Below are 26,981 nucleotides of genomic sequence, written 5' to 3'. Positions count from 1 at the left end.
ATGCAAGTAAACGCAGAAGCGATATACGTATTAAAGAGGCTCTGTCACCAGATTTTGAAACCCCTATCTGCTATTGCAGCAGATCGGCGCTGCAATGTAGATTACAGTAACGTTTTTATTTTTAAAAAACGAGCATTTTTGGCCAAGTTATGACCATTTTTGTATTTATGCAAATGAGGCTTTCAAAAGTCCAACTGGGTGTGTTTAAAAGTAAAAGTCCAACTGGGTGTGTATTATGTGCGTACATCGGGGCATGTTTACTACTTTTACTAGCTGGGCTTTCTGATGAGAAGCATCATCCACATCTCTTCAGAACGCCCAGCTTCTGACAGTGCAGACACAGCCGTGTTCTCGAGAGATCACGCTGTGACGTCACTCACAGGTCCTGCATCGTGTCGGACCAACGAGGACACATCGGCACCAGATGATTCTGCAGCAGCATCAGCGTTTGCAGGTAAGTCGATGTAGCTACTTATCTGCAAACGCTGATGCTGCTGCAGAATCAACTGTAGCCTCTGGTGCCGATGTGTCCTCGCTCTTCTGACACGATGCAGGACCTGTGAGTGACGTCACGGCGTGATCTGGCAGAAGCTGGGCATTCTGAAGAGAAGAGGATGTTACTTCTCATCAGAACGCCCAGCTAGTAAAAGTATTAAAAACGCCCCGATGTACGCACATAATACACGCCCACTTGGACTTTTACTTTTAAACACGCCCACTTGGACTTTTGCAAGCCTCATTTGCATAACTACAAAAATGGTCATAACTTGGCCAAAAATGCTCGTTTTTAAAAAAATAAAAACGTTACTGTAATCTACATTGCAGCGCCGATCTGCTGCAATAGCAGATAGGGGTTGCAAAATCTGGTGACAGAGCCTCTTTAAAGCAAGAAGAAAGTACTTGTCACACAGACCCCCCCCCCCTGTAGATGGCGTTACACAGACCCCCCCCCCCCTGTAGATGGCGTTACACAGACCCCCCCCCCCCCATAGATGGCGTCGAACCCCCCCCCCCCCCCCCGGTAGACGGTAGCACACAGGCCCCCCCCCCAGGTAGATGGTGACACACAGATTTCCCCCCCCCCAGTAGATGGTGACACACAGATTCCCCCCCCCCCCCCGTAGACTGCACCACACAGACCCGCCCCCGTAGACTGCGCCACACAGACCCGCCCCCGTAGACTGCGCTACACAGGCACACCCCCCCCCCCTCCCCCGTAGACTGCGCCACACAGGCACACCCCCCCCCCCCCCCCCCCCCGGTAGACTGCGCCACACAGGCACACCCCCTCCCCCCCGGTAGACTGCGCCACACAGGCACACCCCCTCCCCCCCGTAGACTGCGCCACACAGGCACCCCCCCGTAAACTGCGCTACATGGCCCCCCTCCCCCACAGCTCCTTAAAAAAAAAGATTGTACTTACCTTGCCCTGTTCCTGCGACAGACGGAACTCTACACTGCCTCTCCGGAACGTCCGGACCCTGACGCAGATGTGAACGAAGCCTAATGCAGCAAAGCATAATCTACATGTCCATCTAGAGATAATAACAAAAGGCATGTAAAGGGAAAAAACAGGCTTAATGCATGCTCCATATCCAAAGTCCTCCACAGTTGGAGCGTAGTGTGTACTCGCCTACTGCGACTGGTCAATAGAAACAAGGTCCTCCAGGAAATAGCAAGGTGTTGTAGGGTAGCTAGTACCATGGGCATGCATATTGTAATGTAAGGTAAACTCCGTTCTTAAATAAGGGGCTAGATTGGCGCCAAGGGATGGTAATAACCTCCCTAATTGTATGAGCGTCACAAGCACATAGATGCGCATGTGCAGTACAGTGTCTAGACTCTATGGTCGGTGTAACGCCGACCTGAGGTTAGCGCATACGTGACCTGCTCGGGACAACAATGTATCTCAGAAGTCTACGTGAATAACGTCCGTGTGCTGCGCAGGGAAATCGCACACGGACCCATTGATTTAGATGGGGCCATTCACACATGCAGGAGTTTTCACGCAACGTGTCCGTCGCGTAAAACTCACTGCATGTCCTATATTGGTGCGTTTTTCACGCACCTATCGCCCATTGAAATCAATGGGTGTGTGAAAATCACGCACGGCACACGGATGCACTTCCGTGTGCTGTGCGTGATTTAAGCATCAATTAAATTGAAAATAATTTTAAAAAAAGATGTGCTTAGTGTCGGCACATGTGTAGATTTAACCTGGAGCCTGTACTGTATGTCCTAATGTGAGTCTAATATGAATTCTAGAAAGAATATCAGTATATGGGGAACCAAAATTAAGTTATCGTGGACTTAAGTGGGTAATGGGTAATAACTCTAAGGTAAAATAAGTTCGGAAAACGCATCCCAAAAGAAAGGGTGTATTGTGAAGACAAACCACAAAAAATGATACCCATGACTACATTGTGAGGCGGCAATAGGGACCAGCGGCAGATTAGCGAGAGATTAATATTTTATATAGGAAGCTATAAGTGTCATAGTCTCGATTAGGACCACGTGGCGTAAGACATTGCAACTTATGTATCCAATAGGCTTCCCTCTTTTTCCGTATTCGGATTCTATCCCCTCCTCAACATTGGTGCACGTTCAAGCACCTGAAATTTGAGTTGTGTGATCTTATGTTTCGCTTCGTGGAGATGGTAGGGAATCGGTAGCAGTAGGTTTCGGCAATGTATGGTTGATTTGTGTTTGCCAATCTCATCGCTCACTGGGTGGATTCCCCTACGTACCCAAGACCGCGTGGTCATTTAATGAGGTAGACGTATTTGGAGTTGCCCGTAAAATAGTCCCTAACAGGGAAAGTCTGTGTGAGAGTGGTGTATCTTATCCCCTTTTGAGGATATTTGAGCACGGTTCACAGTGTAGGCATGGGAATGTGCCTTTTTTTTGGGGGTACCTAGGAAAAGTTGTAACTTGGATTTAGATCCCTCGTCTGCCTTTGCTAATTTGTCCCTGAGATTCCTGGGTCTCCGGTTGCATGGGAGAATTGGTACTTGGAACTCCTCTATGGTCGGATAGGCTTTAGAGAGGACGTTCCAGTGTCTCCTAATGATACTTTGTACCTTATTGGCTTCTGGGTGGTATGTATGGACAAATGGTATTCTCTTGCCCATTGGAGGTCTCGTGTGTGTGTGTGTGTGTGTGTGTGTTCGGGGTTGTAGATTACTTTTCTATAATTGATTGGGGATAGCCTCTTTCCAAGAATTTTCCTGCCATTTCCTCAACTCTAGTGTTTTGTGTGGGGGTGTCATCCAAGGAGGCCGGCCTGGATGAAGAAACAGAATTATGGGTAGGTATAAGATTTTCTTTTTTCTGAGTTGCGTTTTTTGCGGTGGAATCGCTGCTTTTCTGCGGCAAAAAAAACCCACATCTACTATTGCGGATTTTATCTCCCCGTTGTATTCAATTTGGAAAACCCACAACAAAAAAAAGCGATTACGCAAATATGATTGACCTGCTGCAAATTGAAAAACCAAACTGCAGGTCAATTTCTGAGCGTTTTTTTGTGCTCAGAATTTACGCAGCGTGTGGATGAGATTTGTTCAAATCTCATCCACTCTGCTGCTACTGTATTATGCTGTGGAATTTCCGCAATTAAATGTGCAGTATTTACGCTACGTGTGAACTCGCCCTAAATTGTCATTGCGGTAGCCTCCATTGTTCCATTTGCTCACTGCAAGATTCTTGGCCACAACGTTCCTGTCAGTGTTTCAGTCCATCCACAAGCGAGGAAGGGCGAGATCTTGCGTGGATTATAAAGATGAGATCATTTATAGGAATCACAAGGATAACCCGTCGGTGTATGACCCATATACTCCTCCGTGATTATTCTACGTTAGATGACGGATGTGTATTGCAGGAATGATAATGTGGTTAATTGACTTTTATTAGATCATCCGCCTATATGCTCTTCATTACGATATTTACCAGCTGACATGTTGCGTGCGTGCGTGCGCGCGCGTGTCGGTGCGTAATAGAAATGTTTAACTGCACCACTTATTGGGGTTATTGGTTCAGCCTTTTAAAATGGCCGACTCCGCCTTGTATCTATAATAAAATTTGTTTTCTGCAAAATGTCTCAAATTACTATGTAATGTGATTAGCCACTACCTTTAAATTAGGGACTTAGACGCAAACCTAGTGGGTGAAATACCCCCTTCTCAACTGCCCCCCTAAGTGCCGATTGAAGGGTTAACCGGAATTATGCGCTATATGAAGAGCAAAACGTCCCTCCTAGCAATGGTTGCTTATGTTTTAAGAAATGCCCTCGTCCTGCGCATGTAAATTTTCCTTCTTGACCGCACACCTCCGAGAGAGAGGGCCTGCCTTCCAGCTGGACAGGAAACCTAGGGCAAATTTTAAAGGTAACCCGATTTTTCTTTCAATGGTTTCTTTTCCTTTGGACAGCGGAGTCTAGAGCATTGAACACCTCTATGTGGACTGTGATGGCCCCCAGCAGGGACCGCAGCGACTATATTAGTCCAGATGGCCTCCTGGGATGTAAGGCTTCACTAGAAACTGTCTACGTCTGGGTGTCCTTCCTCCAGAGCCTGGCCTTCTGCTTCTGGCATCTTGGTATGACGTACCGGCTTGGGTCCCTAAGCTTGGTCCCCTGCCTTTGGTCTTTTGGCTTGATCCCCTGCCTTTGGTCTTTTGGCTTGGTCCCCTGCCTCTGGGCTTGGTTGTGGCCCCTGTTTCCCACAAGTGTTAAAAACCAGGGGAGAATAGGCCAAATGTCTTAAAACACCCATAACAGAAGAGGTTACGTGGGCTCCTTGAAGGAAGTGTGGGCCGGTGTTTACAGCCTAGGACAACTTGGTGATGGAGTTGCTCGGGATGGCGTTAGTTCCCAATTACTGGAAACAGCACAGCAAGCTCGACTATTTCTGTAATCAGTCCTCATAGTGATTTTTGTTTTTTGTTTTTTTACTCTCCTAAAAAGAGAGGATGTGTCAATGTTGACTTTAAGGGTATGTGCACACACACTAATTACGTCCGTAATTGACGGACGTATTTCGGCCGCAAGTGCCGGACCGAACACAGTGCAGGGAGCCGGGCTCCTAGCATCATACTTATGTACGACGCTAGGAGTCCCTGCCTCTCCGTGGAACTACTGTCCCATACTGAAAACATGATTACAGTACGGGACAGTTGTCCTGCAGAGAGGCAGGGACTCCTAGCATCGTACATAAGTATGATGCTAGGAGCCCGGCTCCCTGCACTGTGTTCGGTCCTGGACTTGCGGCCGAAATACGTCCGTCAATTACGGACGTAATTAGTGTGTGTGCACATACCCTAAATCCTTTGTTTGTTTTTTTTGGCTGGAGTTATTTTAGGGTACCTTCACACACGCGCGCACCTTTTTATGTATCTTTTTTATTTTTTTTAGCTTGTAAAAATTGCCACTATTTTAATGCGTTTTTTTGGTGGTTGTTTTTTTTTTCTTAATGTTTTTCTGTTAGAAAGCAGCTGAAAAATGCAAGACAAAAGCAAAAAATCAAGATGCCACAAGAAAAAAATAATGCGTAGTGCGTTTAATTCCCTATTGACTTTAAAGTGTAGGTAATTGGTGGGGGTCCGAGCACTGAGACCCCCACCAATCGCTAGAACAAAGCAACTGAAGTGCTCGTGTGAGCGCTCAGCCGCTTCGTGTCTGTTCGGCTTTTTCCGGAAAGCCGATGTATCGGAGAACGGGCTCATAGACTTTCTATTGAGTCTGAACACCAATACATTTATTTCCGGAAAAAGACGAACAGACGCAAAGCAGCTGAGTGCTCACACCAGCGCTTCATCTGCTTTTGTTCTAGCGATTGGTGGGGGTTCCACTGCTCGGACCACCACCAATCCAAACTTCTGACTTGTCACTGACATGTCAGAAGTTTATCAAATGTTGCTGCTGAATTCATTTCAGCGATGTGTGAACTACGGCGCTGATTTCCATTGAAAGCCCTGAAAACGCCTTGCTCTTCCCTTTGCTTAGTGATTCACTCAAAATTTGCTGTGTTAACATGGCCTTATCCCTCCCTAAGTTTTATTTTCCGCTAAGTCTCTGGTGTGCTGTCGTTGGATGAGAAGGAAAAATGCTGACCCCCCCCCCCCTCTATGAATGGTGCTAGTCAGAGTGCGTCAACCAGGGTGCAACTCCCATGTACGGTGCCAGCTAGAGTGCTCCACTCATGAATAGTGACAGACCGCATGTTGATGGAATTGTGCCAGCCAGCGTGTTTAAATGAAAGATCCCTAAATCCCGCTCTCCTCCTGCCCAGATTTCTTGTTTTTTTTTTAAAAAAATTGACAGCCAATAAGTTGCTGCAGATATGTAATTTCCTCTCCCGCCGCATAGAGTGCTCGGTGATTGCTCCTGGCTACGCAGGCGACTTTCCTGAACTTCCAGGTGGTCTGGAACATATCATGGGCCGTATAGGAGGGTCCAAAGTATGATTTCATCTAATTGGGCGTCACCTGACAGGCTCAGCGGCGTCTATCGTAGGGTGGCACTCCACAGCGTATGTGACAGTGCATGATATCGCACCACGTGATAAGTACTTTGTGATTTTTATTTTGCATTGACTTGTGATAGGAGGAGCCTACTTTTTGACGGGGAAAATATAAAAAATTGCATTTTGATATCTTGCAATGTTGTGATATTATATTGTGTAATTATATTCGAATCCTATATGGGAAATATCACAATCGACTCGCAATTATCGCAAAAAATAAATAAAAATAATTGTGGACCCGGTCAGGCGATCCCTCTCAGCCAATCCTGAAAGGGTGCGCAATTTTAATTTGGCATGCACAATTGCGCATTCTTTCCGCAGACTTATAGGGTACCTGGTCTCTAGGTTCGTGTCATTGTGGCATCGAATGTAAATCGTCTTGGCGTGTAGAACACCCATTTTATTATCTAGTTAAATACTTGGCAAGAAAAGCCATAATATTTCACTGCATCCGCCGCTGTTCCGGGATGTCTGGATAATCCACTAGTAATGGCCACATAAACTTGACATTATCCATGCGTCCGATGTTATCCGTAGGATCTTCGCTGACGGTGGACGGGGTGTGATGAGTAATGCTATTGGGTATTTTGTTTGCAAAGCAGTTTGTGAGGGCACAGAGCCGTATTGTGCCGAGTCCTGGTGATAGCAGCTGGTCGTGCTCTGTACTGCTCTACTCCGCAACCTCGTCTTACTCCTAGTTCTATCATAATGCATGTAGTGATTTATATTAAGAGATGGTAATCGCATGTAAATAGAAGTCCGTGAGTTGTCATGTTTGTCATGTTCGAGAATGGTGTTCAGTTGTATCTGTTTCAGGATAAGATTGGTGAGGCCATTGAGCACCATAAAGCCCCGTCTACGCGTTGCGTATATGTGGAATTTACGTCCAGATTTTTCATGTGGAAATTATGCAGCGTATTACAGTAGCAGCAAAGTGGATGGGATTTTAAAAAAAAATTCAGAAAAAAAAAATCGAAAAGACGTGGAAATAGACCTGTGGTGCGGCTTCTGAATCTGCAGCGTTGCAATTTATGCTGCAGAAACGCCAGACTCTAATTCCGCAGCAAATACGCTATGTGTGCATGGGGCGTTAGGATCTATTCACACATTGCGGTTAGAACCGTATCGCAAGAATGCATCTGAAAACCGCATGTGCTTGACCATTGCATCAAAATTTCACCAAATCGCAGTCGGTTTTCGGATACATTTTGTCGATGCAGTTCTCACCGCACACCTCAACCGCAACGTGTGAAGGGACCCGTAAACCTTCTATAGAGGTTGTCACAAACTTTCCTAAGGTTTTGAATGATGAATCTTCCTATTGTGTATGGGGTTTGGGCATTATCACAGATTTGCCCATCAGACACCTGGGAAAATGAGAATCTCCCCTCCCCTGGTAGAACATGATGGACATGTGTTTTTTTTAAAATGTATTTTTATTTTTTGATTTAGTGTTAGTTGGTACATGCGTTTTTGAATTTATGTACGGACGCCATTTTGACCCAAAAAAAGCTAGACTTTCTCAAAGTTTACTATAGACTTTTAACTAATTGGTGACAGTTTTAAACTCTCCCCCCCCCCCCCCCTGAAATGCTCCTAAACGCATCGCGCAGCAATGACCACAGGTGCTTAAACAGCGCAACGTGTTATTTTTGGTGGGTGGTTATTGTACCCAGTTTAGGCAGTACTATCTTTGGAGTCTCAGGGTGACATGCAGGGACCCCCCCCCCCCCCTAATCTCTGGAACCGTGCAGCTTCAGTAATCTGCTGGGGGAGAAATAAAATGAAGTCTCACGTTTTCGCCTGCTGATTGACTTTAACACATGTTATTAGAGCCGTGTACTTTGCACCTACGGTAGATGTTGGTTATCTTCACACACACGTAATATAAAACTGGCTGAGCCACCTGTTGTGATGTGTGATTGTCAGCGACATGTACAGGGGGTTAATGGCGTAACGCGTGTCATGTGACTAGGAATGAGTGCAGTCGTTCAATACTGCAACAAATGGGAGAGCGGTGTATGTCAGTTACACATTATAGGAGTTTGAGTAAAGTGTACGTTTTGGTTTTTTTATGCAGCGGAAATTTAGTCCCAAAAACGTCACCAAAATGTGGTGCGGTTTCCAGGTCGGATACGCGGCGCAGTTTTTAGACCGTGTATCCGACCCGTGGGAACCCGGCCTTAGGATATGTCCACGCTGGGCATATACACTGCAGAAGTGTCTGCAGCATACATAGGACCCAGAACATCCTGACAAATATTTGCACCAAATTGTAAATCTGATGCGTATATTTTGCCGGATTGTGCATTGTGGAAAATGGCAGCCAGAAAATTCTACGCTCCCCTCCCGTGCCATAGCAACGCATCCATGCTCTTCAAGCTGCTCTGTGTTTGGGGGTGTCCTGTGATGACGTTTCATGTCGTTACATGTGAACTGTGATTGGTTGCAGGGGTCAAGTGTGATTTAAAAAGTCATCACAGGAGACCACCGGACACAGTGCAGCCCGGACGACCAGGGAATTGTAATGGCAGTGCGCCGTGTGAGGTATAGGCTTTATTTCTTTTTATCCTATGTAATTGGCTGAGAATATGCAGCGTAATTGCGGAAAATTGCTCAAACATTTGACTTCCCTATTGAACTCACTGGGGATATTCTGTGACAAATGCGCAGCAAATCCACAGCATAAATTTACATTTTAGGCCGGGTTCCCACATAGCGTGAACGCTGCGGAATTTCCACAACCGAATTCTGTGCGGAATTTCGGCAGCATTTACAGTAGCAGAGAAGATTTAGAAAATCTCATGCCCGTGCTTTGAGAAGAATTGCGCAAGTCGTGTGGAAAGTGTTCTAAGGTGCGTTTTTCAATTCCGCAACATGTCAATTTATGCTGTGGGTTCCGTGCGGAGATGCTGTGTGTTTGGCCCGTAGACTTCCATGGGGAGCAGAAATTCTGCAACAGATTTATGTTGCGGATTTTACAGCGTTTACGCAGCGGAAACTCCATAAAAAACACTGGGAATCCGCACATGCACATATACTTTGCTATAACCAATGTTTAACACTAAATCCGCAGGTAAAACCGCTGCAGAAAAAACGCAGCGTGTCCGCAGTAAGGAAAAACGCACTATTTGGTGCCGATTTCTGTGACTGATTTACCGGCGTTTTTCTGGAGAGTCTGCTGCAGATTTTGGGTCAGTTCACACGTTGCGTAAATAATGTGATGTTTCCACATGAAACATCATCCTAGGAGGCCGGCCTGTATGATGTCAGAGGGCCGGTCTCCTGGGATGACTCTTCATCCCATGTGACCGCCGCTGCAGCGGTCTCCTCGGATGAAATGTCATCCCAGGAGGCCGGCCCACTGCCAGGCCGGTTAATTCAGGAGTTTTCCGCAGCGGACATTCCGGCCGTAAAACTGCACCACAGTTTGGTGTGCTTTTTCGCCCGGAATTCCCTGCATTGCACAGGCCGGATACCCTGCGTGCTTTTACGCAACGTATCCGCCCCATGAGAACGCAGCCTTTCTCTTGCAGAAAATCTGCAGCGTATCCGGTGTGTGGGAACATACCCTTAGGCCGGGTTCCCACAGGACGGATACACTGCGTAAAAATCACTGTCTCCGACCAGGAAACTGCAGGACAATACAATGAGGAAAACCCGCAACGGAAAATCAACATAAACGCAGCATAAATTGACATGCTGCGGATCCGCGGGTCAAGTTATTAACATTTACTCTGCTTTTTTTTTTTTTTTTCGCAGCGTGTGCATGAGATTTTCTGAATGTCATCCACTTTGCTGCTACTGTAAATGCTGCGGAATTTCCGCACATCATTCCGTTGCAGAAATTCATGCCCGCGTTGCGTATTTTGAGTGGAAAATCCGCACCAAACACACTTAAATACGCAGGAAATTTGCAGGTAAAAACCAAACTTAATCGTGCATTTTTCGATGCGTTTTCCAGTGAGGTTTTTACACTTTGCTTTTTTCAGCGTGTTTTCACGCTGCGGGTTTTGGTTCTATTTTTTTTTTTTTTTTTCTCAGCACTAGGCAGATACAATTCGCAAGCAGAAACGCAGGATAAACTGACATGCTGCGGATTCTAAAATCTGCACCGCAGGTCAATTTACGTGTGTGAAAAATACCGTATCATTTACATGAATTCCTGGAATCTGGTACTGTATTACGCTTCGGTTTTGCTGCACGCAAATGTGTGTTGACCCTTTAAAGTGGTTGTCCCAAGATCGACATTTATCTGCTATGCACAGGATAGGTGATAAATGTCTGCTCCCTGGGACCCCTACGATCACTGGAATGGGGTCCCGAGCCTCCCATTCCTCCTCACTGCACCCACCTCAGTGGTGAGGAGTTTAAACGGAATGGCGGTCATGCATGCGCGCTGCTGCTTCATTCAAAGTATATGATGGAGATGCACGATCGCTGGACTTGGCTATCTCCGTCAGTTCCATAGTCTCTGACTAAGCAGGTAATCTGTGTGTAAAGGTTCATTCACGTGTTAAGGTGTGCTTAGAACCACATCGAAAAACCGCGTGTTTTTGCCGCGACTTACTGTGTTTCTCGATGCGGTTGCGTTAAAAAATGCAACCGCATTGAGAAATGCACTAAATTGCTGTAAAAACGCATGTGGTTTTCGTATGCGGTTTTTTCAATGTGCACCTCAACCACAGCGTGTGAATGAACCCTTGGGTTTAGTAAGTCTACACCGGAGACTATATTTAGGCCTCAAGCACCACCGTACTCCGTATGATTCAGGTGTAATGGAGACGTCTCCAGATAGCAACCCAAATATATAAATTCCATACAATGTGGCTACATACAAGGCATTGTGCAAAACAATCGTAGAGAAATGTGGCCTTGTTGCCCATAGCAACCAATCAGCAATCACCACTCATTTTCTAATCTGCACTGGTAAAATGAAACGCGGCTTCTGATTGGTTGCTGTGGGTGACATGGTCCACGTTTCTCTGCCATTGTTTTGATATATATGAGACGTTTGGTTTCTCTGACATGGGGGATGGGTTACACCATATAGCCTGCAGCTGTATACATGTTACTATGTGGAGTGAGAATGGGTGTGTGCAGATATTCACAATGATTCATTCGGAAGTTTTGGGAAATTATGTAAAAAAAATAATAATAATAATGGTGTCCGTCCCTTCCACAACGGGGCGACACAGGAGGGAGCTGTGTGACATGGACGGCTGTGCATCGCGCAAATGGTTAATAAATGTGTCGTACAGATAAGACATTATTTTTAAGTAAAGTCCACCAAGGAGCAAATACATTGATAAATGAGGCCTGTATTACCACACACTGTGCTCGGGGTGTGTATACTTGAGCAGTTTTGGGATACACCTGTTCTATGTAAGGAGAGCAGAACAGGTGAATACAGGGAGCGGCTCCAGTCACTGTTAACTCCTTCACTGCCAGAAATACTAGTGAAGGTTATGCCGTCTCTAGAACAGTCTTTGTATCTCGCAGGGACTCGGTTGGAATCACATCGGAAATCCGTTTCCGAGAACCCAATGCGTTTTTTTACCACAATTTGATGCGTTTTTTGTTGTGGTAACAAAAATGCAACCGCATCGGAAAACGCACCAAATCACTGTAAAATTGCATTCGGTTTTCTGATGCATTTTTTTCCGGTGCGGTACTGACTGCACCACAACCGCAACATCTGAATACACCCTGCCCTGACACTATTACTGTATACGTAGTCCGAAGTTGTACCCGCTAGTAGCTGGCAGGTTTAAGGCCTACATATGTAAGCTGTAATGGTGGGGGCACAGGCACATATTTCTGGTCTGAGCTCAGACCCTCCCTCACATTCTATCATTGTGGGGCCCCCATAGTCATTACTTGGCTTTTGTGACAGTAAGTGCCTTCTGGTTGCTATGTGGGCCTCTTTGGCAGAGGAGAATGGAGAATATACTGTATAAATACACATAAATCTTCTATAGGGTGCTGTCATATCAAAGGATAAGGTAAAACATAAAACTCCTGGCCAGTGGTGCCAGAGACTTTTTAGTTTATAGTGACAGAGGCCGCTTCATACATTAACGACACATACAGAGATGGAATACGACACATACATCCCCATAGAGAATGAGAACGGGAGCCGCCATGACTTAATTGTACGAAGTTTTCTACGTATGGAGCGGGCTCACGGGCTGAACCCGCTGCGGGTGTGAGTAGTTTACTACACCCTACAATCCAGGCTGTTTAAACATGAAGGCCTCATGCACTCATTGATTTCAATTAGCCCGAACCGCAAATCTGCACAATATAATGTCTTGTCCTATTTATTTTTTTGCAGCCCGGGCTCCCGGCCTATGCACGGACCGTGGAAACCAGGGTCGTGTGCGTGGGCTCATAGAAATGAATGGGTCTGCAATTCACCCACATTTTTGCGGATGAATTGCGGACGCAAAAACACGTTCGTGTGCATGGGGCCTTAAAAACTGCGGTCAATAGTGATCACGGTATCTAAGCCGTAAGAAAGCGGGGGGGATCCCTCTGTCATCTCATCGCCCCCTCTGCAATGCGATTGCAGTGTGGCGATGGTTGTCATGGCATCCCCAGCAGGTCTCTCCTCCTCCTCCTATTAATCCCTTAATAGGAGACCGTAAAAATACCGAAACACAAGTGTTGCAGTCTAATGTATCAGTGATCTAACGCGTTTTGAATGCCATAAAAAGAAAAAAAACTCAAAAAATGTAATAAGTGATGAAAAAGTCGTATTTGCCCAAAATGGTACCAATAAATAACCCTAATAATAAAGAAGCTCTTACACCGCTCCATAAACAGAAATATAGTTCTAGTAAATACTTGTACTGCCTACAAAATGGCCGCTGTAGTGCAGTGTCTCGTTCTTATGATCTTTTTAAAGTGCATGTGATTTACTAAAGCCGACAGGATTACAATAGAGTGGAGAGATGAGGTCATTGATCCCATATGAATGTATTGAGGTGTGTATGGCCTCGGATGATGATATGGGACAGTGAAGAGTGGAAATGTCCGGAATGGGCATGTCCCTCCCTCACTGTACATGACGTGAGGTAGAAAGGGAGGCCGATCCCAGGCAGAAAGACAAGGAGACTATGGTGGTCAGACATGTAGGCCCACATTTAGTATGCAGATTTACGCCAGGCTTTGGCATAAACTGTAGCAGAAAAAATTGTGAAGAAATTTGCAGCTTTTCTTGCCGCACGCTAAATTTGGAAAGTGATAAAGATAGCTGCGGTCTCCACGGAGACTTAGTTTAGGCCACATTTTTATTATGTAAAGTAGGTGAAAAGGCATTTTCTATTTTGTACCACTCAGCTGGTGACCTCTAGCTGACGTTGCTAAGGAGAAAAGATTTGGGTATGTTCACACGCTTAACCAAAAACATCTGAAAATACGGAGCTGTTTTCAAGGGAAAACAGCTCCTGATTTTCAGCCGTGTTTTTAGCAACTTGCGTTTTTCGCTGCTTTTTTAGGGCCGTTTTTTGAGCATTTTTTTTTTTTTTTAAAAAACAGCCCGTCGGAAGAGAATGCCGTTTTCCCATTGAAATCAATGGGCAGATGTTTGGAGGCGTTCTGCTTACGACTTTTCGGCCGTTTACGGCCCGAAAAACGGCCGAAAATAAGCCGTGTGGACATAATGCACACAACGTAGCTCTTTGTCCGCATTCTATCCGCAACTTTACAGCTAGCACATGGACCCGTTCATTAATGTGGCCCCATGCACAAAGCCTTGATGTTCAAGGATCCATATGGGGGACGCGATTCCGGGCCGCAAAACCTTAGGACATTTACAAATTTGATAATACTAGTCTATGGGAACGTGAAAATTGCAGATACATTTCCAAGCGACGCAGAGGAAATCATGTGATTCAGCGATCATGTGACCTACTTAGGGCGTTGTGGCCGTCTAGTAACATCAATTCCAGCCCCCCCTTTTTTGCGGATCTGTGAATATTGATCACTCACAGATGCACTACAGAAGTTTTTTTTGGGGCCAAATGGGCAGCAAATACAGACTACGGATCTGTTGTTTTGCAGACCGCAAAATTGCCACGGTCGTGTGCAATAGGTCTGACTCCTCATGCACACGACCATGTGCGCTGGCTCCGTCCCGTTGGTGATCCGAGGAAAGATAGAACATGTCCTATCTTTTCTCGGAGACTCTGATCGGACCCGATTCACTTGCTAAAGTGAATGGGTCTGTGAAGACTATCGGGTGCCATTCGGATGGCGTCAAATGGCCCGAGTGGCACAACGGCCGTGTGCATGAGGCGTTATATGTATTTTAGAAAAGTTCTAATACCCATCTATATGAAACTTTTGGGACTTAAAATTCTTGAATTTTGCAGTGTGTTTTTTGCTTTGATTTCAATAATGTGTACCAATATAACAAATGGAAATAATGGCCAAGATTGATTTGTGACCATTTTTTTATTAAAACGAGCGCATCCGTTTATGCATTTGGCACATTTTGTACTGTCTGAGAATCCGAAAAAAGCAAATCTATGCCTGCTCTAAACACATGTAGATTTGCGACAAAATTGGCACCGTTTTTCAGACTTCCAGCTTAATTAATTTGAATAAAATTACGTCTCCTTGGTGGCCACGCTCACTTTGCGAGAAAAATTTGTCCCACGTTGAGACTTGCGACTTTTTTCGCAGTTTACATCAAATCCTGGCGTAAACGGCATGCTAAATGTGGCGGTTTAATGCGCAAATCTCTAAATATATCAGATGTCACCGTACTCCACTCTGCGACAAGTTGTCCCCTATCCCATTACTCGCAACATAATTCTCTAAGTACAGTGTAGCTAAGCCTATCCTGTGTGATCTGGTCAATGTGCTGGTGTATCTAAGCCTTTTATGTGTGATACAGCTCTACATGTATTGTTCTTCTTCTGTCTGGTTACAGATTCCACTCTTTCACTCTCTCTATCCCTCTCATTCTCTTCGTTTCGCGGTTGTCAGACCGGCTCGCTTCCTCACAATAGCGGATAAGCCCTGCAGGGCGGGAGACATGTAATGCTATTAAGTCCTCTGTTATAGTCCCCTACTTTCCGGACCCTTTTTGCGCACGCTTCCTCTGAGGGTATAATGACTGGAAGTGTGTCAGTGGCTCACGGTGGGTTACTAAGCGTGCAGGCGTCCTCCTGCTGACGTGCGTCAGACTCCGCGGGGAGCTATGGATCTGTCGTGTAGAACAATACCTGTAATTAAAGAGGAGCTGGGGGATACGTATATGTAGGTCCTCCCTTAACTTATCTCCTAAGGGTGGGTTTACTTCTGCGCTAAGATTTCCGTTATTCTGCTGCATCAGAGTAGCAGAACCCTGAACAAAATGGAGTTTCCAGATCCATCGCATTATGGACACCAGCGGCGCCCGACTGAACCCGTTGAAGGAAAAATATAAACAAATTTTTGCTCGTTTTCTGGCAAAAAAAAGCCACACATTTTGGCGCACACAGCTTTTGCGCAAAATTTTTTAATTTGAGACTTTTCTCGGCACTTTTCAAATGTGGGAAGAAAAAGGGGTCGTTCTTTGCCATAGGGGATGGGGCCTCCATCGGCACGACAGATTTATCGAAACTTACCCTAGGATCTGGCGTAAGTTATGGCGCATATCTGTCTGCTCATAGGCGTAGATTTGAATTTCTGAGTGTTCACCTAATCTAATAACTGTATAATAAAATGTTCTAATCTATCAGATGCTTTAATTTCTCACCAGATCTCTGCTTGCTGTCAGTGAATTCATGTATACATCCAGAACCTTGAACGAAAACTCTTCCTGATCTACTTCTGTTTACAGCTGCCGGTTTGTTACAATTGCATCTAGTCTAGACTATAGGATACATGATGCTTGCGCTGATAAATTCTAGCAAACGATCAGGAAAGAGAGATTTGTGTTTCTGTAGTATTTGGTTCACAGAGGACTGTCTGGATTCAATTGTAACGAACTCTCAGCTGTAAGGCATATTTGGTCTGTTCTGGCTTTAAGCCACTGGATGTAAACAAGATTGCTCCCATTCACTGACCTCGAGCAGAGCTCTTGAAAGTGGTGAGGAATTGAAAGTATAAGCTGCGGGGCTCTTCATTATACAATGATTACGATTTATTTATTTAAAATCTCAAAGAACTGGTTCTATAAGTGGTGACCTGCACCTTTATATATTGGTCTGAAGGATGAACACAAAACTTCCTGATGCAGAGGAGACTGTGTATTGACTATAGACTAACCACAATAATAATTATATCCGGCTGTAATAACCCGGCCGCTGACTGATCATTATATACACAGAACTGGTGTACGCATCTTCTTGTGTATATAGTGATATGGAGCATGCTGGTATAACCTGGGGATCTTCTGTATATAATTATATATGTACAGCTGGTATAAGTTATACATCTTCTTGTATATAGTGATATGGAGCATGCTGGTATAACCTGGGTATCTTCTGTATATAATTATATATGTACAGCTGGTATAAGTTATACATCTTCTGTATATAGTGATATGGAGCATGCTGGTATAACCTGGGTATCTTCTGTATATAATTATAGATGTACAGCAGGTGTAAGTTATACATCTTCTTGTATATAGTGATATGGAGCATGCTGGTATAACCTGGGTATCTTCTGTATATAATTATATATGTACAGCTGGTATAAGTTATATATCTTCTTGTATATAGTTATATGGAGCATGCTGGTATAACCTGGGTATCTTCTGTATATAACTATATATGTTCAGCTGGTATAAGTTATATATCTTCTTGTATATAGTGATATGGAGCATGCTGGTATAACCTGGGTATCTTCTGCATATAATTATATATGAACAGCAGGTATAAGTTATACATCTTCTTGTATATAGTGATATGGAGCATGCTGGTATAACCTGGGTATCTTCTGTATATAATTATATATGTACAGCTGGTATAAGTTATATATCTTCTTGTATATAGTGATATGGAGCATGCTGGTATAACCTGGGCATCTTCTGTATATAATTATATATGTACAGCTGGTATAAGTTATACATCTTTTAGTATATAGTGATATGGAGCATGCTGGTATAACCTGGGTATCTTCTGTATATAATTATATATGTACATCTGGTATAAGTTATACATGTTTTAGTATGTAGTGATATGGACCATGCTGGTATAACCTGGGTATCTTCTGTATATAATTATATATGTACAGCTGGTATAAGTTATACATCTTCTTGTATATAGTGATATGGAGCATGCTGGTATAACCTGGGCATCTGCGGTATATAATTTATATATGTACAGCTGGTATAAGTTATACATCTTCTTGTATATAGTGATATGGAGCATGCTGGTATAACCTGGGCATCTGCGGTATATAATTATATATGTACATCTGGTATAAGTTATACATGTTTTAGTATGTAGTGATATGGACCATGCTGGTATAACCTGGGTATCTTCTGTATATAATTATATATGTACAGCTGGTATAAGTTATACATCTTCTTGTATATAGTGATATGGAGCATGCTGGTATAACCTGGGCATCTGCGGTATATAATTTATATATGTCCAGCCGGTGTATATTATACATCTTGTATATAATGATATGAGTAATATTTGCTTTTGGAATTGAATGCTTCGTTTGAGAGATCACATTGCAATGAAAGGATTCGTGCCACAGGGGTTTCGGAGGAGGGGCCATTCGCCTGCCTCGGGGCCACATTTTAGTCTCGTTTCTTATCTTGGACCTGCATGGATAACCCCAACGTAATCCTGTTTTGTTGCCTGATATGTTAATATGAGTTTCTGTTTTTTATTACAGGACTGTGGCATCTGAAGTTCGGAAGCAAGTCTCTAGAGAGTATGGAGGGTCTCCGCAGCTATCCAAGAAACGCACCGGGGGGACACCGTCTGTGAGTCTCATACTTTCAGCTATTGTTTTATTTTGTGATCTTTTTCCGTCTCACCCATATGTATCTACATACCTCTGTTACAGGTTCCGCTCTCAGATGTAGTAGACCCCCTGGATTTTGAGGTTTATTTGGCGAACCACCCCCCAGATTCAGAATGTGAAGCCTTGAGGAAGCTATATGATTTTCCTCCTGATGACATTGAGATCTTGTATGAGCCAAGAGAATGCCGCACTCTAGAACCTGCGGCCCCGGAAGAAGGGTGAGATGATAGGAATGGATGGAGGGGCGGGTTAAGTTCCTGTTGGAGAAAGCTGGGTCCGCTAGACTTGCGGGGCTTTGTTAAGCAGTGGTGGGGTAGATGGGGCCCACAATCCATATACACCTGTAGCGGATCCTGGGGTAAACCTTTTTGTTATCTGTTCGGTAATGTCGGGTATTACTCCCTGTCTGCTTGAAATGACGGCCTCTTCATGGTACAGCAATATCTACAGGATTTTGCTGGACCTGGGATTTAAATTTTTCAATAGTTTTTCTGGCTATAATAGAACATAGATGCCCTTATGCTTTGTTGGCTCTGAGACGTGCCCACCACCTGGTCACTTGGCACAGCTGAGTGGGCACATTTTGGGAGTGCCTTAGGGTCTGTTCATATCTGCGTTCGGATTTTCCGTTGTTGTGCGCCATCACCGGAGCAGAACGGAATACCGGACCCGTTGGATCCGTCGTGTACCTGCCTGAGACATCACGGACACCAGTTGGTACTTGATAATGCAAAGAACAACTATTTTGTTAGGAATCAAAAATCACTGGTGACCAGCGGTCCCTTCATGTCACCGTTGGGAGGACCCCACCAAACCGCTGCTTATAGCTCAACCTCCTCACGTGTCACCGACACGTGTAAGAATGTCCTTGACAAAACTCTCATTGATTACAATGGCCTTTGCTTATTTCCAGATGTAGAAATCTCTGAACAGTGCCAAAGGGGTCTGATCTCTCTCTGGAAACTGTTGGTCTGAGATAAGACTTAAGCGGCGTTGGTCCTACATGTATCTTTTCAGTTCTGTAAATTTGTTCCCCTTTTTTTTTTTTTTTTTTGTTGATAGGAAGCTGGACGCTCGTGTCCGAGATGCCTTAAAGGTGTATACTCACGACTGGGTGATTGTGCAGAGGAGGTAAGTGATTATTTGCGAAGTGACTAGAAGTGTCCTGCAGGAAAACACGCGCACTAATGCATTGGTCTCCAACCTGTGGCTCTCCAGTAATTGCAAAACTACAACTGAAGGCTGTCAGGGCATGCTGGGAGTTGTAGTTTTGCATCCGCTGTAGAACCACCGGTTGGCGACCACTGTTCTATTATATAGGGGGCTTGTAATGTAAGAATAAGGAAGACTGCAAATTGGGAAGGAATTGATTAGGTGGAGTAGTTATGGGCAGAAGAGCTTACACTCAGCAATGTTTATAATACTGGTGCAAGACGTGGATCTGCAAGACATCTGCCTGCAATTTGGATATGCCAGTTGGAATAATTGGTAGAAAGAGCTTGCACTTTAATATGTGAAGGAGGAAAATGGGAAGAATAATTTGGTGAAGGGGGGCCCTGCTACATCGAGCATCAATATCCCGTGGGTGGCATTTGATACAACCCCCATTACATTGTTATCCACCAATCAGGTCACAGAAACTGAGCACCGCGTACACCCCGATCACCTCTGAGCGGCAAAGACAGCGTCAGAATAACCTGACCCGACAGATCTATGAACTGGATGAGACTGTCGAAGAGAAGGGATGTGCAGAGGAGCAGGTATTTTTTTGAGCTGCCCATGTGGGTCCATATGTGTTATGCCCTGCAGCTGTGTGATGACCTGATCAAGACTGGTTTTCAGCCTCTGAATATAAACCAAATATTTTTTTTTTCCATTAAGCGACAACAAGCAGTGCTCTTGAAAATTACAGAAGTTTCCATTTAAAGGGATGTTCCCTGAAACCTTCACCTATCGGGAGACCGGAGGTCCTTTGATCGTAGCTTGCCGATTGATTATTGGAATTTTTTCTAAAGCAAAGCTCCAGGCAAATCTGCTATGGATATGCTATGTTGTCCCTAATGCAGGGCCTGAGGAGGTGGTACATGACACGGATTCTCTGTTTGCTGTTTAACTCCTTGGGTGTTATGCCCCACCCCCTCAGGCCCTGCCTGAGGCATGGAGTGTTCCTTTAAGAGTTATCTTTTGGGGTTACTAGAATGGTAGCTCGAATATCCCAGAAACCCAAAGTATAATGTCCTGCAGCTTTTATTAGGCATTGCGAGTTATTTAAAGAGTCTCTGTCACCACATTATAAGTGGCCTATCTTGTACATAATGTGATTGGTGCTGTAATGTAGATTACAGCAGTGTTTTTTATTTAGAAAAACGATCATTTTTGACGGAGTTCTGAACGAATTTAGCTTTATGCTAATGACTTTTTTAATGGACAACTGGGCGTGTTTTTACTTTATGACCAAGTGGGCGTTGTACAGAGGAGTGTATGACGCTGACCAATCAGTGACCAATCAGCGTCATACACTTCTCTCCATTCATTTACACAGCACATAGTGATCTTACTAGATCACTATGTGCAGCCCCATACACACATTAACGTTACTGAAGTGTCCTGACAGTGAATATACATTACCTCCAGCCAGGACATGATGTGTATTCACAATCCTAACACTTCGCTAACACAATCCCGACACTACAGCACAGCAAGCGTAATCTAGTTTTAAACAACAGTTTACAGCGTAATCTCGCGAGACTGCGCTTCCTGTGCTGTAAATTTCACACAAACGTTACCGAAGTGTCAGGATTCTGAATAGACATCACGTCCTGGCTGCTAGTGATGTCTATTCACTGTTGGGAAACTTGAGTAACGTTAATGTGTGTGTATGTGGCTGCACATAGTGATCTAGTAAGATGGAGCTGTGTAAATGAATGGAGAGAAGTGTATGACGCTGATTGGTCAGTGTCATACACTTCTATTCACAACGCCCACTTGGTCAAAAAGTAAAACACGCCCAGTTGTCCATTAACAAACTCATTAGCATAAAGCTAAAATAGGTCATAACTGCGTCACAAATGATAGTTTTTCTAAATAAAAAACACTGCTGTAATCTACATTACAGCGCCGATCACATCATGTACAACATAGGCCACTTATAATGTGGTGACAGAGCGTCTTTAACTTCTGCCACTAAATGTTCGAACGCTTAGGGCTTATTCAGACGAACGTAAAATACGTCCGTGCAACGCGCAGGATTTTCACGCGCCTCGCACGGACCTATGTTAGTCTATGGGGCCGTGCAGACAGTCCGTGATTTTTGCGCAGCGTGAGTCCGCTGCCTAAAACTCACGACATGTCCGTTCTTTGTGCGTATTTCGCGCATCACGCACCCATTGAAGTCAATGGGTGCGTGAAAATCACGCGCTCCACACGGAAGCACTTCCGTGGGACGCGCGTGATTCGCGCAACAGCCGTGAAAAGTATGAATGAAAACAGAAAAGCATCATGTCATCATGATGGCGGCTGTGCGAAAATCACGCAACCGCGCATAATATGGTGATGACACACGGAGCTGTTAAGTGCCTTTTGCGCACGCAAAACGCACACGCTCGTCTAAATCCGCCCTTACAGTAATCCAGCTACTCTAAGGGTATGTGCACACGACAACGCCAAATACGTCTGAAATTCAGGAGCTGTTTCTCCTGAAACCAGCTCCGTAATTTCAGACGTTTTTACAAGTGCACGCGTTTTTCGCAGGGTCTTTTACGGACGTAATTGGAGCTGTTCTTCATTGTAGTCAATGAAAAACTGCTCCAATTACGTCCCAAGAAGTGTCCTGCACTTTGACGCGGCCGTAATTTTACGCGTCGTCTTTTGACAGCGACGCGTAAAATGACAGCTCGTCTGCACAGAACATCGTAAGACCCATTGCAAGCAATGGGCAGATGTTTGCCGACGTATTGGAGCCGTCTTTTCAGGTGTAATTCGAGGTGTAAAACGCCTCCATTACGTCTGAAAAGTGGTCGTGTGCACATACCCTAATAATAAGGAAGAGAAAGCCGCAAAGTGTGTTACAGGTGGTGGTGCGCCTGTGCAAAGGATGATGAGGGATGTTGGCCTAGGTTAATGCTTTCTCTTCCCTTGCTGCAATAGGAGGACAAAAAAAGGGCATCTGCATCCATGGATGACACACCACGGGGCAGCTGGGCCTCTAGTATATTTGATTTAAAGAACTCTGCACCTGATCCCTTACTCCCGAACTTGCTGGACAGAGCCCTTCCTGAGGAGATGGATCGGATCAATGAGGAGCAGAGGAGAGAGAACAGACACCCTCACATCCTGGCTTTATACCCTGCCCCTGATGAGGTAATGCTGAGTACTGCTCCTGAGCCTCTTCTAACATCTTATTACAGTAACCCGGCTCCTGAGCCTCTTCTAACATCTTATTACAGTAACCCGGCTCCTGAGCCTCTTCTAACATCTTATTACAGTAACCCGGCTCCTGATCCTCTTATAACCTCTTACTACAGTAACCCGGCTCCTGAGCCTCTTATAACCTCTTATTACAGTAACCCGGCTCCTGATCCTCTTATTACCCTGTAACATCTTATTACAGTAACCCGGCTCCTGATCCTCTTATTACCGTGTAACATCTTATTATAGTAACCCCGCTCCTGATCCTCTTATTACCCCTGTAACATCTTATTACAGTAACCCGGCTCCTGATCCTCTTATTACCCTGTAACATCTTATTACAGTAACCCGGCTCCTGATCCTCTTATTACCCTGTAACATCTTATTACAGTAACCCGGCTCCTGAGCCTCTTATTACCCTGTAACATCTTATTACAGTAACCCGGCTCCTGATCCTCTTATAACCCCTGTAACATCTTATTACAGTAACCCGGCTCCTGATCCTCTTATTACCCTGTAACATCTTATTACAGTAACCCGGCTCCTGATCCTCTTATTACCCTGTAACATCTTATTACAGTAACCCGGCTCCTGATCCTCTTATTACCCTGTAACATCTTATTACAGTAACCCGGCTCCTGATCCTCTTATTACCCCTGTAACATCTTATTACAGTAACCCGGCTCCTGATCCTCTTATTACCCCTGTAACATCTTATTACAGTAACCCGGCTCCTGATCCTCTTATTACCCTGTAACATCTTATTACAGTAACCCGGCTCCTGATCCTCTTATTACCCTGTAACACCTTATTACAGTAACCCGGCTCCTGATCCTCTTATTACCCTGTAACATCTTATTACAGTAACCCGGCTCCTGATCCTCTTATTACCCTGTAACATCTTATTACAGTAACCCGGCTCCTGCTCCTCTTATTACCCTGTAACATCTTATTATAGTAACCCGGCTCCTGATCCTCTTATTACCCTGTAACATCTTATTACAGTAACCCGGCTCCTGAGCCTCTTATTACCCTGTAACATCTTATTATAGTAACCCGGCTCCTGATCCTCTTATTACCCCTGTAACACCTTATTACAGTAACCCGGCTCCTGATCCTCTTATTACCCCTGTAACATCTTATTACAGTAACCCGGCTCCTGATCCTCTTATTACCCCGTAACATCTTATTACAGTAACCCGGCTCCTGATCCTCTTATTACCTTGTAACATCTTATTACAGTAACCCGGCTCCTGAGTCTCTTATTACCCCTGTAACATCTTATTACAGTAACCCGGCTCCTGATCCTCTTATTACCTTGTAACATCTTATTACAGTAACCCGGCCCCTGATCCTCTTATTACCCTGTAACATCTTATTACAGTAACCCGGCTCCTGATCCTCTTATTACCCTGTAACATCTTATTACAGTAACCCGGCTCCTGATCCTCTTATTACCCCTGTAACATCTTATTACAGTAACCCGGCTCCTGATCCTCTTATTACCATGTAACACCTTATTACAGTAACCCGGCTCCTGATCCTCTTATTACCCTGTAACCTCTTATTACAGTAACCCGGCTCCTGATCCTCTTATTACCCTGTAACATCTTATTACAGTAACCCGGCTCCTGATCCTCTTATTACCCCTGTAACACCTTATTACAGTAACCCGGCTCCTGATCCTCTTATTACCCTGTAACCTCTTATTACAGTAACCCGGCTCCTGATCCTCTTATTACCTTGTAACATCTTATTACAGTAACCCGGCTCCTGAGTCTCTTATTACCCCTGTAACATCTTATTACAGTAACCCGGCTCCTGATCCTCTTATTACCATGTAACATCTTATTACAGTAACCCGGCTCCTGAGCCTCTTATTACCCTGTAACATCTTATTACAGTAACCCGGCTCCTGATCCTCTTATTACCCTGTAACATCTTATTACAGTAACCCGGCTCCTGAGCCTCTTATTACCCTGTAACATCTTATTACAGTAACCCGGCTCCTGAGTCTCTTATTACCCCTGTAACATCTTATTACAGTAACCCGGCTCCTGATCCTCTTATTACCATGTAACATCTTATTACAGTAACCCGGCTCCTGAGCCTCTTATTACCCTGTAACATCTTATTACAGTAACCCGGCTCCTGATCCTCTTATTACCCTGTAACCTCTTATTACAGTAACCCGGCTCCTGATCCTCTTATTACCTTGTAACATCTTATTACAGTAACCCGGCTCCTGAGTCTCTTATTACCCCTGTAACATCTTATTACAGTAACCCGGCTCCTGATCCTCTTATTACCATGTAACATCTTATTACAGTAACCCGGCTCCTGAGCCTCTTATTACCCTGTAACATCTTATTACAGTAACCCGGCTCCTGATCCTCTTATTACCCTGTAACATCTTATTACAGTAACCCGGCTCCTGATCCTCTTATTACCATGTAACATCTTATTACAGTAACCCGGCTCCTGAGCCTCTTATTACCCTGTAACATCTTATTACAGTAACCCGGCTCCTGATCCTCTTATTACCCTGTAACATCTTATTACAGTAACCCGGCTCCTGATCCTCTTATTACCCTGTAACATCTTATTATAGTAACCCGGCTCCTGATCCTCTTATTACCCCTGTAACATCTTATTACAGTAACCCGGCTCCTGATCCTCTTATTACCCCGTAACATCTTATTACAGTAACCCGGCTCCTGATCCTCTTATTACCCTGTAACATCTTATTACAGTAACCCGGCTCCTGAGCCTCTTATTACCCCTGTAACATCTTATTACAGTAACCCGGCTCCTGATCCTCTTATTACCATGTAACATCTTATTACACTAACCCGGCTCCTGATCCTCTTATTACCCTGTAACATCTTATTACAGTAACCCGGCTCCTGATCCTCTTATTACCCCTGTAACATCTTATTGCAGTAACCCGTCTCCTGATCCTCTTATTACCCTGTAACATCTTATTACAGTGACCCGGCTCCTGATCCTCTTATTACCCCAGTAACAGCTTATTACAGTAACCCGGCTCCTGATCCTCTTATTACCCCTGTAACATCTTATTACAGTAACCCGGCTCCTGAGCCTCTTATTACCATGTAACATCTTATTACAGTAACCCGGCTCCTGATCCTCTTATTACCCTGTAACATCTTATTACAGTAACCCGGCTCCTGATCCTCTTATTACCCTGTAACATCTTATTACAGTAACCCGGCTCCTGATCCTCTTATTACCATGTAACATCTTATTACAGTAACCCGGCTCCTGAGCCTCTTATTACCCTGTAACATCTTATTACAGTAACCCGGCTCCTGATCCTCTTATTACCCTGTAACATCTTATTACAGTAACCCGGCTCCTGATCCTCTTATTACCCTGTAACATCTTATTATAGTAACCCGGCTCCTGATCCTCTTATTACCCCTGTAACATCTTATTACAGTAACCCGGCTCCTGATCCTCTTATTACCCCGTAACATCTTATTACAGTAACCCGGCTCCTGATCCTCTTATTACCCTGTAACATCTTATTACAGTAACCCGGCTCCTGAGCCTCTTATTACCCCTGTAACATCTTATTACAGTAACCCGGCTCCTGATCCTCTTATTACCATGTAACATCTTATTACACTAACCCGGCTCCTGATCCTCTTATTACCCTGTAACATCTTATTACAGTAACCCGGCTCCTGATCCTCTTATTACCCCTGTAACATCTTATTGCAGTAACCCGTCTCCTGATCCTCTTATTACCCTGTAACATCTTATTACAGTGACCCGGCTCCTGATCCTCTTATTACCCCAGTAACAGCTTATTACAGTAACCCGGCTCCTGATCCTCTTATTACCCCTGTAACATCTTATTACAGTAACCCGGCTCCTGAGCCTCTTATTACCATGTAACATCTTATTACAGTAACCCGGCTCCTGATCCTCTTATTACCCTGTAACATCTTATTACAGTAACCCGACTCCTGATCCTCTTATTACCCTGTAACATCTTATTACAGTAACCCGGCTCCTGAGCCTCTTATTACCCTGTAACATCTTATTACA

The 26,981-nt window shown here is 44.5% G+C and overlaps 1 protein-coding gene across 6 annotated transcripts in view; it reads left to right on the top strand.

The window, feature by feature from the left end:
• DOCK6 (dedicator of cytokinesis 6) overlaps nucleotides 1–26,981 on the top strand; it is a 91,189-nt gene that overhangs the window by 11,094 nt on the left and 53,114 nt on the right. For all 6 annotated transcript variants that reach the window (XM_075859021.1, XM_075859020.1, XM_075859019.1 and 3 more), the window contains exons 2-6: nucleotides 18,366–18,456; nucleotides 18,540–18,715; nucleotides 19,560–19,628; nucleotides 20,128–20,257; nucleotides 22,644–22,856. In XM_075859021.1, the coding sequence (XP_075715136.1) occupies nucleotides 18,366–18,456; nucleotides 18,540–18,715; nucleotides 19,560–19,628; nucleotides 20,128–20,257; nucleotides 22,644–22,856 (679 nt within the window). The remainder of the gene's footprint in view (nucleotides 1–18,365; nucleotides 18,457–18,539; nucleotides 18,716–19,559; nucleotides 19,629–20,127; nucleotides 20,258–22,643; nucleotides 22,857–26,981) is intronic.

Source organism: Rhinoderma darwinii, chromosome 3, assembly GCF_050947455.1.
Source record: "Rhinoderma darwinii isolate aRhiDar2 chromosome 3, aRhiDar2.hap1, whole genome shotgun sequence".
NCBI classification, from domain to species: domain Eukaryota; kingdom Metazoa; phylum Chordata; class Amphibia; order Anura; family Rhinodermatidae; genus Rhinoderma; species Rhinoderma darwinii.
Note: the sequence above shows the minus strand (reverse complement) of the source record. Positions and strands in the feature narration are given on the sequence as shown.